Source organism: Erpetoichthys calabaricus, chromosome 11, assembly GCF_900747795.2.
Source record: "Erpetoichthys calabaricus chromosome 11, fErpCal1.3, whole genome shotgun sequence".
NCBI lineage: Eukaryota > Metazoa > Chordata > Cladistia > Polypteriformes > Polypteridae > Erpetoichthys > Erpetoichthys calabaricus.
The window spans coordinates 79,364,465-79,378,417 of record NC_041404.2 but is presented as its reverse complement, the minus strand read 5'-3'; the positions used below and the strand labels follow the sequence as shown (position 1 = coordinate 79,378,417).

General features: G+C 36.4%; 1 protein-coding gene and 2 non-coding genes across 3 annotated transcripts; 2 read left to right on the top strand and 1 right to left on the bottom strand.

Annotated features, from left to right (window-relative positions):
* Positions 1-1,641: 1,641 nt before the first annotated feature.
* Positions 1,642-1,713, bottom strand: trnah-gug (transfer RNA histidin (anticodon GUG)). The gene has a single exon. It is a non-coding gene; the product is annotated as a tRNA-His (tRNA).
* A 571-nt stretch (positions 1,714-2,284) lies between these two features.
* On the top strand, positions 2,285-2,356 carry trnae-uuc (transfer RNA glutamic acid (anticodon UUC)). The gene has a single exon. It is a non-coding gene; the product is annotated as a tRNA-Glu (tRNA).
* Positions 2,357-2,888: 532 nt separating this feature from the next.
* Positions 2,889-13,761, top strand: ccdc115 (coiled-coil domain containing 115). Its single transcript, XM_028813416.2, has 5 exons — positions 2,889-3,206; positions 3,553-3,656; positions 3,883-3,983; positions 9,795-9,986; positions 10,983-13,761. The coding sequence occupies exons 1-5, from the start codon at positions 3,090-3,092 to the stop codon at positions 11,096-11,098; spliced, it is 630 nt and encodes a 209-aa protein (XP_028669249.2). The 5' UTR covers positions 2,889-3,089; the 3' UTR covers positions 11,099-13,761.
* The last annotated feature ends 192 nt before the right edge of the window (positions 13,762-13,953 follow it).

Genomic DNA, 13,953 nt, shown 5'->3' with positions numbered 1-13,953 from the left:
ACAACGCTAAATCAGCCATGGTAGTTGGAATAGTTTGGCCATTCTGTGCATCATTATATTATTACAGATTGATTAGTATTAGGATGTTGTACAATGTTAGCAATTATGGATGTAATGAGAAGTCAAAAAAATGACACCTTTTATTAGCTAACTGAACATATTACAATATGCAATCTTTTGAGGCAGCTAAGGCCCCTTCTTCAGGTAAGTTGAACATCTTGATTACATCTTGCCTGAAGAAGGGGCGTAAGTTGCCTCAAAGCTTACGTATTGTAATCTTTGGAGTTAACCAATAAAAGGTATAATTTTGTTTGATTCTCGTTACAGATTGATTGCAATCAAGAGCCTTAAATTTGCAAATAATATGCAATTAATTTTTCATGTATTTGATAAAGCCCATGTCATGTATGTGAATCTAAAAACAAGAAACCACACAGAAACAGTAGGACTGCTATGACGTTGGGTGCCATCCGTTTACAAAACTGAGCACAAACGTGTATACGCATGGTCTGAGGCTGCCATGAAAATATCCGTAGCATTATGCCAAGTTTCAGTTTTATTGATCTCGATGTGAGATTTTGTGTGCATGCACTGTTTATAAATGAGGCCCCTGGTGGTTCCAAACATCTTCCATTTAACAACAGTTGAGGTCACTGTGCTCCTGGGAACACCCAAATCTTTAGAAATTGTTTCATACCCTTTCCCCGATCTATGGCTCACCACAATTTTATCGAAGAGTCTACCAAGAGTTTATTGAAATTTCTGGTTGGTTTTTGTCCCAACATGCAGTGTGAATTGTCTGACCATACTTACATAGCTGTGTGCCTTTCCAAAATATGTCCAATCAATTCAGTTTGACACAGGCGGACTCTGATCAAGTTCTGGACACTTCTCAAGAATAATTAGAGCAAACTGGATGCACCTGACCACAATCTGAAGTGCCACAGCAAGGGGTTTTTCATTTGTAATAAATTGAGAAATCTTTCAGAAAAACACGTTTTTCACTTTGTCATATTATGAGTTATTGAGTGTAGACTGATGAACAAAAATGGAAAGCTTATCAATTTAAATTTAAATCTACTGTATATCACAGTAAAGTGTGCAGAAAATAAAACAGTCTGAATACGTTTTGAATATGTGCAGTATTTATTTATGTGCTGCATGCAGCACAGTTTTTCCTATAAAAAATGTGATTTAAGCAGTAAAACTGAGAATATAAATTTTAGTCATGTCACAACTGTTTGGAAGTGATTTTTTTACACAATACAAAACCCTAAAACAAAGTTAAATTTTGTGCCAAATTGAAATACAATGAAATTTTAGATTGAAGAAGTGCCAATGAATATTACAATAGCGCCTCACAGTGGTACAGAGAATGGAATACAGTATTTAAATACCACAATGATCCAAATTAGTGTTTAACTCTGTTGTTACAGGTGTTTATTAGACGTTAGAGATTTACATCTTTCTCATTTATATAAATAACGAAAGGTTTAAACATTGACCCCTGTCATTCGAATTTATATTTAACTTTCTTGTGAGCTTTGTTCATTTATACGTTCAGTGCTTACAACACTGAAATTCGTACAAATACCCATCATTTCATTTAAAAGTGACCCTTGCTGACTCACTTGTATTACCTGCCGTGACCCGGATTCGAACCGGGGTTGCTGCGGCCACAACGCAGAGTACTAACCACTATACGATCACGGCGTACCACAGTGGATCTGAAATGTAAATATTCTGGGGGGCGCTACGGCTACAATAATGTATAATTTGTATTATGTATTATTAGTTGACTGACTAGAGTTATTATTCGATACGTTGTTACGCATTATACTATACAAAGATTTTTGCCTTGACTTAAAAAATAAATAGATGTTAAACCAGACAAGGTGGTCTTGTGAAACGTTGATGTATTTGCATTAAGCATGAAGACTCCCAGCAGCATACGGCCAGAAAATAGATAATCGATCGGTGGAAGAAGGGGCCTAAGTTGCCTCGAAAGCTTGCATATTGTAATCTGTTCAGTTAGCCAATACAAGGTGTCATTCTGCGTGACTTCGCATTGCATCCATTATGTCTAACATGGTACAACACCCCAGTACCAAAAATAAATAAATAAATAAAATATCCATCCATTCTTTCCTTTTATAAACCTGCGTTATCCAGAGTTAGGTCACAGGAGTCCCTAAGCCGCTCCACGGAAAGTGGCAAGGAAGTAATAATCACTAGACTGGACAAATATTGTAAAATATACTCACAACAAAACTTTGGCCGTGCTTCCCATATGGTCTAGCGGTTAGGATTCCTGGTTTTCACCCAGGCGGCCCGGGTTCGACTCCCGGTATGGGAACGAAAATGTTTTTGCTATTAGTAGATGTCCGTTTATAATAACATCTATACAATATATGCAGATTTCTGTCCTTCCCAAATCTGTATTTCAAAAAAAGCTTGTTTCCAAGTAAAAGCAGTTTTGCTGCATTTATAGCTAGTTTAACTGACGCCTCTGCCGCTAGATACAAAGACTGGACCAAATGTGCAACATTTGCATTCGACCGGGTCAGCTAGCGTCAAGTAGAAGCAAGTATACAGTTTTACAGTCTGGAATTCTTTATTCGTACTCTAAAACAAAAAATGTACATTTTTTTCCTCACATATATTCCATCTAGCTTGTAGTAGTAAAAACTAAGCAAACACTGCATTTTACTCGAAGGAAGCTGAGTCGTTTTCCCCATGACAGTCACCGGCCATTGCCAGCTTTCTCATTAACCCAGGCCGTGTTCTGCGAAAATGAATGTGATAGGTTCACCCCTTATGTTATAATATCTCGATTGGTTGAGAAGGACACATGATTACCACTTTTAAAATGTGATTGGCTGAAGTCAAAAAATCTCGCTAGCTGAAGAGGAAGTGTAAACATAGCCAGGCATAAGCCATTCATCGTTGTTTTTTTAGGACTGTTAAATTTACATGCTGCGTTTGCTGAGGAACAAATGTATCATGTAGAGTAATAATTAAATAATTAACCTTTCTGGATACTCCAAACAGGCAAAAATTGTCATCTTGATTTAAGAGACGTTTTCGAAATGACCGCAACTACAGAGGAGACCTCGAGTAGGTTGGATTCGCTGTTGCTGCTCTTGATGGATCAACTGGAAAGCCTTCAAGAAAAGCGAGGCTCGTTTAATGCGCTAATCGAGCAGGTAAAGACACTGTAATTCCAATCTGTAATGAAATCTGCTTGGCTTCTGATTATTATTTAGGCAACCAAAGTCAAATGAATAGATGCGAGATGGCACCTGTAAACGAGTGACTTAAAGAAGAGTTTCTCACCAGTAAAAATCCTGTTACAACACTGATGGTATAAACATATTTCTTCCGCAGAAGAACGTAAAACTTTTCATAAGGTGTTTCATACAGTAGCTTTTGTATACAGTCCATCGACTTTGTAATTAAAAGGAGGTGCTTTCGAAATCTAGCCCTGTTTATGTTCACCCGTTTTTAAAATTTTACACTAAATACTAAACGAAGGTTATGTTTTGTTTCCAGGGCTGGTTTTCCTTGTCAAAAGCTCGTTATTCAATGGGTAATAAATGTGTCTCAGCTCTGCAATATGGACACGAGATGGCGCCACTCGTTTATGTCAAATCAAGGTGTGTCATGGTTTGGTTTAATCTGAATCAGTTACCACTAGATTGGAATATTTAATGCCCCTTTTCATCTCACATTTAAATAGATTGGAACATTTAATGTCCCATTTTATGTCACATTTAAATACTATTCTATCAGACTACTTTAACCTGAAATGCTAGCATAATGTTTTTGTTTTTTGGAAATTGTGTACAGTATATATATATAATTTTTTATATTTTTTTTTAGTTCATTAAACAAAGGGCAGATTGAATTTTGCATAGAGCGACAACATCTTAAATTGCCAGAAGAGACACTTCCAGTGGAAGTCATTGGGCCGAAAGAAGAAGGTAAATGCAACATGTTCTGAAACCTGCTTAATCCAATTCAGGATTCCAGGGGGCTGGAGACTACCCTGACAACACTGGCACAAAGACAGGAACCAACCCTCACCAGGGTGTCATTCCTTCAGGGCTAACTCGCACCCACATTCATATTCTTGTTCACAAAGGACCAATTTGGAATCATTCTTTTTCAGATATACAGTAAATTGGGTACTTTAGGAAAGCTGTGGCAGTTAAAGGTAAGCACGTTTAAGACTGAAGCCAGGAAGCACTTTTTCACATGTAGGGTTATGGGAATCTGGAGCAAACTATTGAGTTATGCTGTTGAAGTTAAGACCTTAACAACTTTCAAAAACTAACTGAATGATTTTTTGAAATATTTAGAAATTAGCTAAACAAATGAGCCTGATGAACTCAAGGGTCTACTTTGAATGTCAGACTTGTGGTCTAATTCTTTATCTTCTTCTTAACAGAAAAGGCTAGCATATATTTTTTATTCTGATATTAATTTTCTTAGTCTTCTTTATCCCTTACTTTGTCATGGAGGACTAATTATGAATTCCTGTATCTATCTTATCAAAACATTTGGTGGGTAGGACAGTGTTATTAACAGTTAGCCCTAGTTTAATTCCCACTTAGGCAGCCATCTCAGTGGAATTTCCTGTTCTCCCTATGCTCACCATGGATTTCTTTTGGTGTCTCAGACTGATATTTCAACCTGAGTTAAGTCATAATTTGCAACCATTTATGCAACCCGGTACTGAAAAAATGCATTACAAAAGTCAATGGATTGATGGGAAATGCTAATTATTGCGTAGGTTTAAATTGTAAGACTTGTTCCAGGCATTTTTTTATTTTTATTTATTTAATTTTTTTTTTGTAGCATTATTTTTCTATATATTTGTTGACCATAAATAAGAGTCTTATATTTATCACAAGAGGGAGATTATATATGAATGGATGTCATTTTAATTGCTAGATTAAATTATTGCACAGTTTGTCTCATTCCTGTGTAGTTTTTGCATTCAGGCTCTTATTAATGTTATTTAACTGATTTGTAAATTTAGTGCTTACTTGCTTTAATAAAAAATGGGTTGTACTATATTAATTTAAAAAAAATTAATAGCTGGAACATGTGCCAGACATCGATCAGGTCCTAAATCTGTGCCAGTCCACTGTAGTGCACACTCTCGCAGTCTCATATAGGGGCATTTGCATTTTAGAAACTCCCTTTAACTTAACATGTCCATCTTGGAGATGAAGGAGGATAAACTATGCAGGCATGATATAATCCTCCATTTGAGAGAATCCAAAAAATGAGCAATTTTACCTATTTATCTGTAAAATCCACTCTTTGAATGACTTCGGCATTAAATTGTTTTTCTTTTACAGGAAGAAGCTTTTCTTATTTGCTATATTTGTTTCATTTTAAAGTAGGGCACGGTACAGAAATCATATGTCAACTGTACACGTCTACATTTTGTCAGTTTTGTATATGCTGTTGAGTATGAACTACGTAATGAAAATGCTAGTCAAGCATCACTGTAAATTCAATAATAACCTGTCATTTGCCATCTAGGGTTCCTGTATATCTGTATCATTTTGAAAGTTTCAAAGCATCCTAAGCCTGACACATGTTTTTGAAATTTTTTTAAATGTATTTTTTATTGTTGTTTTATCTTTGTTAAAAGTTCTTCTTTGACTAGTAGACTCTCTATGTAGTATAAAACACATCACAGATTTGATTTGGTGTCTTTTAGTTTATTCATAATTTTGTTTAATTGCACTGGTATGAGTGAATGTAGGCATGTGCAAGTCTCCTATCTAAGGATGGTTCCTACCCAGTACACAGTGCTGCCAGGATTGACACTACCACTCCTCATAACTCTGAACGTGGTTAAGTGGGTTTGACGATTAATAAATTAATGAATGAATGTCAAGATCCTTAAAAAGAACTGGAAATCTTTATAAGTACAGTAAGTATAGTATCAGAATACATGTTAGTGCTTGCAGCATTAAAAAAGAAAAATCTTAATACTGGTCTGGGAAAAAGCAATTGAAGTTCAATGTAGGTTTATCTTGCAAGAAAACGAGAGAATTATTGATTTTGAATACTTCTAAGTAAAACCTGAAAATGTGACTTTTTTACAAGTAAAAATCCAAACTGGCCTATAATTTTAATTACATATATGAAATTTCTTGAAATTTTATAACTAAGAATTTCACTACAATTTCCATCCATCCATCCATTTTCCAACCCGCTGAATCCGAACACAGGGTCACGGGGGTCTGCTGGAGCCAATCCCAGCCAACACAGGGCACAAGGCAGGAAACAATCCCGGGCAGGGTGCCAACCCACCGCAGTTCACTACAATTTGCTCTGTGTAATTTTATGTTTGCAAATTGTATGTGGCAAATAAAATTTGATTTGATTTGTGTTATACTGTAATTTCCCTTGGCTGAAAAGCTACCAACTTACCTGTGCAGTATATTAAATAGTAATAAACACAGTAGATTCAGACTATGTTAGAATGGATGTGTAAACTTAATCCATAGCTCAAAATGGCAAGTAAAATTTCTTTAATTGGAAGAAGAAGCAAGATCTGCCTTTTTATGGTGGTTTTAGAACTCAAAATTGGTTCAATATTTTAGCTATCCCAAAAGAGTTGGGTGCATGGGGAGAATCCACTGTGAAAAGGGTGCTGATGTAGCACTAGGTGCTCTCAAACCCACACCCACATTCACTCACATTGGAGTCGACTTAGTATTCCTATGTTTGGGATATGCAAGGGAATCTAATGTATCCTGGGAGAAAAAGCCACTAAAATATGTGGAAGGCATGTCTGAGCTGGCATTTGAACACAGGACATTAGAGCCAGCAATTTTTTTTTTTTTTTTTTTTTGTTTGACTAGTTATAGTAGTTGGTATTTTATACAACAAACTGAGGTGAAAGATCAGAGGTATACCAGAGTTTGGCAGAAAATCTCTCGACTGTAGTTGCCAGTTGGACTCTGCTCTGAGATTTGTGGTGAAAGTTTTCATGTTGGTTAGTACAAGTAAAAATCTCACTGTACTGTGTAAATGTAACAATAATGATGCTATAACCCCATATTAATAGTATATCTCCATAGCATAGTTTTAGAGAATACTAGTGTGCTTTGCTTTCAGTTTCTGAAACAACAAGGTGTTTAGTCTTGTCTCTTTTTGTAGAGCTCGCTTATATTTATTTGCAGAATTCCACAAATGCAGTGTTTCTTTTTTGTCTAACTTCTTGGAAAACACTTTATTCCTCCAACTTCTCCATTGCCTAACACAAATGTTCAAATTAAGTCATGTCTGGGCTCATTTTAAAAACAATTGTGCAAACTAGAGCATACGTTAATTAGTTTCTCCATCAGTTTTTTTAAGACTCTTGCACCATTCATGCTTATGGTTTCCTGAGGTAGCTGGCTGTACTTTGGGTTAGACACAGTACGCCATCCACTTATTTAGTGGTAGTACAGATTATAGGAGAAACCCAAGTAAATATGAAAAGAGCGTTACAATTATTAATCAGAATAAATATTATAGTTCATCTTTATTAAATCTATATTTAAGTATCATAGTGGGTTTTGCACTGTATGTTTAGGAAATGCAAATTAATATGCACACATCTATTTTACAGCATTAAGTCTCATTTGATAAAAGCTGGAAATTCTCATTTTAAACCTCTGGAAAAGAATGATACCAATGATAACACTGGACTACTGTGTTTACATGTTGCATGATTAACTGTTTTTGTTAATTTTTTTATTTGTTTTCTGTGTCGTTTTCGGGAAATGTTTATATTGATTTTGGGTTTCTACAACTGAGAATTCATTTTTGTCAGAATTTTATTTTTTTATTTATTTATTTCTCTCTCCATTTAAAAGTGGAATATTTTCCCATTATTATGTGACACCATTTTTGTTAATTTCTGGATGCCACCATTTTTTCAGTTTTAGTGTGTACCATTGCAATGGCAATGTTCCCATGAACCTCCAGGAGTATGTGGTCTGAGATGTCCTCACCACTGGAGTACTTTAACCATAGCATAAAGACTAAATCCAATCTCGGATAAATCAAAAGAACCTTTTGTGTGTTTGATTTTGTTTTGGTGTTTTTCTGGTCATTTAGACTCGCAGCTTTGTTTAACTTTGTCAGATTTTTGGTAAAATAATGTTTGCACAAACTTTTCACCATGCTTTTTTGTTACCAGTCTTTACCATAAAACGTTTCCTCTGTCTTTCTCAGGATAGAACATAATGGTTGTTGGGCTCAGGTTATTGTAAGTGTCAAGTTTGCACCTTTGCCTTAGACTTTCAACAGCTATTAAAGTTTCCTCCAAAACTGAAAAGCCATTCTGGTTAAGTGTAATGAGCAATTCTAAGTTGGCCTGGTATTAAGTGGACACGTTCTGAAATGCTCAGATTTTGTTCCTTCTACACAATCGGTGCTGCTGAAATAGGCTTTGGTTCCCTGTATCCATAGAGCAAATGAATGGTTGTAACATTGTTCTAACTCACCCTCACTAGTATAATCCGTTTTTTTTTTTTTAAAACCAAAAGTGTTGCCAATAGGCTGTGGAACTTTACAGATACTGTTTATTAGATAGATACTTTATTAATCCCAAGAGGAAATTCACATACTCCAGCAGCAGCATACTGATAAAAATAATAAATTAAATAGTGATAAAAATGCAGGTATAACAGACAATAACATTGTATAATGTTAACGTTTACCCCCCCTGGGTGGAATTGAAGAGCCGCATAGTTTGGGGGAGGAACGATCTCCTCAGTCTGTCAGTGGAGCAGGGTAGTGACAGCAGTCTCTCGCTGAAGCTGCTCCTCTGTCTGGAGATGATATTATTTAGTGGATGCAGTGGATTCTCCATGATTGACAGGAACCTGCTCAGCACCCGTCGCTCTGCCACGGATGTCAAATTGTCCAGCTCCGTGCCTACAATAGAGCCTGCCTTCCTCACCAGTTTGTCCAGGCATAAGGCGTCCTTTTTCTTTATGCTGCCTCCCCAGCACACCACTGTGTAGAAGAGGGCACTCGCCACAAGCATCTGATAGAACATCTGTAGCATCTTATTGCAGATGTTGAAGGACGCCAGCCTTCTAAGGAAGTATAGTCGGCTCTGTCCTTTCTTACACAGAGCATCAGTATTGGCAGTCCAGTCCAATTTATCATCCAGCTGCACTCCCAGGTATTTATAGGTCTGCACCCTCTGCACAGTCACCTCTGATAATCACAGGGTTCAGGAGGGGCCTGGGCCTCCTAAAAATCCACCACCAGCTCCTTGGTTTTGCTGGTGTTCAGGTGTAAGTGGTTTGAGTCGCACCATTTAACAAAGTCCTTGATTAGTTTCCTATACTCCTCCTCCTGCCCACTCCTGATGCAGCCCACGATAGCAGTGTCGTCAGCGAACTTTTGCACATGGCAGGACTCCGAGTTGTATTATGTAAACTGTTAGACTGTTGTGCAAAACAATAAAGGTGTTAGATCTACATTTACAAACCCAACTGTGAGGTATGCTAAAATGAGCATGTTTCATTATATAATTATCCAAAATGTTTATTAAAAATATCACAGAAAATAGTTTTTTAAGTTACATTTTAATATAAATTTCTGGTTCAGTAATTTAATTTTTAATGTGGACCATAACAGTGGGATTGCTTAAGTGGCAATAAGCTTGGCACAATTATTTTTCAAATCTTTTTAAGTCTATTTGGGCTGTTGCAATTACAAGCACATGTGGATCAGGGAGATTTTTCTTTCTTTGTTTCATTCAGGTGTGAGAAGACGAAAAACAGCTCAGAAGATAGAAGAGAAAAATGATGTTGCACTACCTGAACAAGCACCTCATAATAATGAAAAGTCAGAGTCAGAAACGAAGGCCAAAAGTCAGTATCAAGATCCACTGAGGTGGTTTGGCGTTCTTGTGCCTCAGACCCTGAAACAAGCCCAGTCCAGCTTCAAGGAGGGTAAGCCTTAGTAGTTAAAAAAATCAAACCAGCATCCTTTGAAGCAGTTGAGCATTTTTTTATGTGTAGAACATAAATCCTCTAGTCTGATTCCGTGATCGCCAGTGTGTGTTTACATTGCAGATTTAGTTACTAAATAATTTTGATTACCTGAAATAACATTTTTTTAAATTCTAAGCATGAAAAAATAGGTAGAATGATAATCTGCTTCTAAGCAGAATGCAAAGTAGCATTAAACGTCTCAGCATAGCACAAGCTGACAACAAGAATGTTCCTATAGAGGATAAATAACACAAGACTAAGTGGTGTGTTAAACATGCTAGTTTTGCAATAGATTAACTAAAATATGCCAAGCTATAGTGTATACTGCATTTTATGAACTCAATTTGATCAATATTTTTTTCATACCAGTATCTCATCTGGTGGTAATTCTTTGTGGATTAGAACACTATGTTTTCTTCAGAAAGCCTATAATTATCTTTCTTGGCAATACTTCATTAACATACACAGGCAATTGTGATCTCTTCTGTACTGAATGTGTATTCATAGCTAAGTGCTAGTTTTAATGTGGCATATTCCACTAGTAAGTATTGTTGCAATCAAATCCAGTAATCACAAATAATTATGAGAGTTAAGTCTTGAAATTCATCTCCTCTCAGAAAGGTTTAAAGATAATTTTTAAAAGAAAGATTACTTAAGCAGAAGATTTATCATAGATAATGTCTAATCTTGATAGATACAAATCACATGCACATTCAGTGTAACTAACAACTCAGTGTTTGTGAACACTTTATAATTATCTTTATTCCTAAGAATAAGTTCTGTGGTCAGAAAATGCTCTGAAGAGATGTGTGTGCTTGAAGCAGCGGACAGTTGTTATGAAAATATTTTGACTATAAACCACTTTATCAGAGCTGTCTCTTACATATTTTCATTCCACGTGTTTCACAACTTCCCAACCTTATTTATCTCTTTCCTATTCTGTCTTCCTTGTAGTAATAAAATTGGCAGCTGACATTGCAACTCTGCAGACACAGATAGAAGCCACAAGAGCCGAATTCAGGACGCTGCTTGAACAGAAGCAAAACTTACAGAAGCAAAGAGACATTTAAGAATCAAACTATGCTTCTTATCAAGTTGATTCCAGTTTTTTACCTTGCAGATTTCTTTTTTTGGGAGATGCCAATGAACCCTTGAAGTGCAATAAAATCAGAATTGCTATAATGTGATCTTGTGTTCTTCATAATATCTTTTTTGGCCTGTTCACAGGCAGCTTCACGATAAAAGCCGGCAGCATTAAATATCTACATAGAAAACTAGCTGTGGTACCCGGTGTTGGCCAGGTATACTTATATAATGGGTTTAGATAAGAAAGCAAATGTTTCTGTTTTGTTTTTAAATGTTGCCCATTGGTTATTACTGGCTGAAATGCAAGTGTCTGATCCATCACCTACACTACTTGTAGCTCTCTGATAACTATCAATTTCCCTGCTCTTATGAGTTAACTTTGTTGTACATTACTGGATTCCGTAATTGTAGATCCTTGCTGGAACCATGTAGACCATTTGTTTATATTTCCTGTTTTATCATGGTTTCACAAATATTTGTTTAGGCCTATATTAATAAACTGAATGGCTTGTTGAAGAATTGAATCATTGATGTGGCATGTAAGCTATCAGATTTTTTTTTTTCCCTCTTAAACCCCTACCCACGATGAAAATTTTGAAACTCCATAAACTCTGTACAACCTTGTGAAAAAGTAAGTAACATATGAGGACATATCAAGATTTGATCTTCATTTAATCACTATTTTAAGATAAATGTGATTTATTAAGGGAAAAATGAAAATGTGACTGCAATAATTTATTCCACAAAAAAATGAACTGATGTGCCATTTTTGTGTATGGAAAAAGTAAGCACACCATTGGCTCTAATAGCTGGCCCTGCTGCCTTTGGCAGAAACAGCCTCAAGTAGACATTTCCTATAACTGTCTATCAGTCTCTGACATTGACTGGGAAAATGTTTTTTCCTCCTTACTTACATGCGGAGGTCTTTTAGCTGTGTGATATTTGAGAAGTGACTTACATGTACATCTTCTTTCAAACCCCCACTATATCATGTCGAGGGTTTCAGATCCAATTCGGTCATTCCATTTCGGCCCTTCCGTGGTGGATTTACTGGTATGCTTGGGGGTCATTGTTGCAGGGTCCACTTTCAGTCGAGGGTCTGTCTGTCAGAAGACAGTCTTGTATTATCCTCGAGCATCCTCTAGTACAGTGAAAGAATTAATGGTGAGATGATCAGGGCTGGATGCAACAAAGCATCACAAACCATAACATTTCCATCATCATGCTTTATAGGTAGCATCAGGTTCTTCGGTCAAGTGCTGTCTTTGGTTTTTTGCCAAACATGTTTTCTGGTGTTGTGGCCAAATAACTCTGTCTTTGCTCTGTCACTCCAGAACACATTGTTCCAGACACCCTGGTCTTTGCCTAGGTTTTCCTGGGCGAACTTTAGTCCTTCCATTTGTGTTCTTTCTGGACAGCAATGATTTTCTCCTTGCACATCTCCCATGTAGATGCAATTTGTAGTGGTAGATTCATGCACTATGACCTCAGCAGTAGCAAGAGCTACCTGTAGCTCTTGTGATGAAATTCTGGAGTTCTTAGAGACTTCTTCTTTTAGCATGTTGTGTCTTGCTCTTGGCCAGAACTTGCTGGGGTGGCCTTGCCTGGACAAGTTGGCAGTTATTTGAAACCTTCTCCACTTATAGATGATTTAATAAACAGTGGAATGGCTAATGTCCAATTTGGAGATCTTTTTAAATCCTTTTCTAGACTCCTAGACCTCTATAATCTTCTTTTTGATGCTCTCAGAGAGCTCTTTCAATTTAGGCATGGTGGTAACACACACTTCAACACCACAGAACAAATAAAACTAAATTCTGTGTTTTAAATATGATGGGTTCCTCAAAAATCTTCTTTAATGATGTTCTAAGCATTTGTCCCTTATTCTTATACTAGGTATTTGAGGTAGTAGCAAATGTAGAGGTTTGCATGTGGATATGTTTATTTAAATTATACAATGGACTAGAATATTTTAGAAAAGAATATTTATCAAATTTTTTGATAGCTCTTGCTCTATGCACACCCGCAGTCTCCCTGCAACCCTTTCCTCTGTATCCTCCTGTGTCTCAACCTTACCAGGTACTTCCTCTGTTGATTGCGTTCTAAGACTGTATTATTTCAAGGGACCCTGTTCGCCTCCTGTCCGCTTTTTGATTGCCACCAGTGGTAGATGAACCTTCATTACCATCTGTGAAAATATTGCTTGTAATCTTACAATACCCTCTACTGACATCAAGTCGGGTTGCACCTCATTAGAATTTAATAACCCAATGTCAGTCAGTACGTTATTTGCTCTGTTGTTGAAATGCTGCTCCTTTTTGGAAAAAAAAAATGTCACTATCAGGAACTGAACTTCACACCCCTAATGTATTGTGTCATCATCCCTACCACTGAGTCACCAAAGTCAAACTGTTGTGTCATTATCCTTACCACTGAGTCACCAAAGCCAAACTGACCAAACAGATTGGGTCTAAACCCACACACACAGACAGTATTATTTTATTATACAGTAGATACTATTTAAATGAAGATCAAATCTTTATATGTTAAAAACGAAACAAACATGGTGTGTATTTAGTTTTTCAAATGACTGTATGATAAATTGAGTATAATATATATATTAAAATTTTCATGAACCTTCACTTAACTTTGGAGTAACGCATGGTTTTTGTGGTGTTGGCCCAACCATTGTGACTGCACAATACAATTTTTGAAACTCCATGAAGCCTGTATTCTAAACTGCATGAACGGTAATCTAAATACAAAACTAAGTTCTTCTTCTTTTGGTTGAGTTAATGTACTTATAACCATTTTTGAGTGATATGTGATTTTTGTGTTA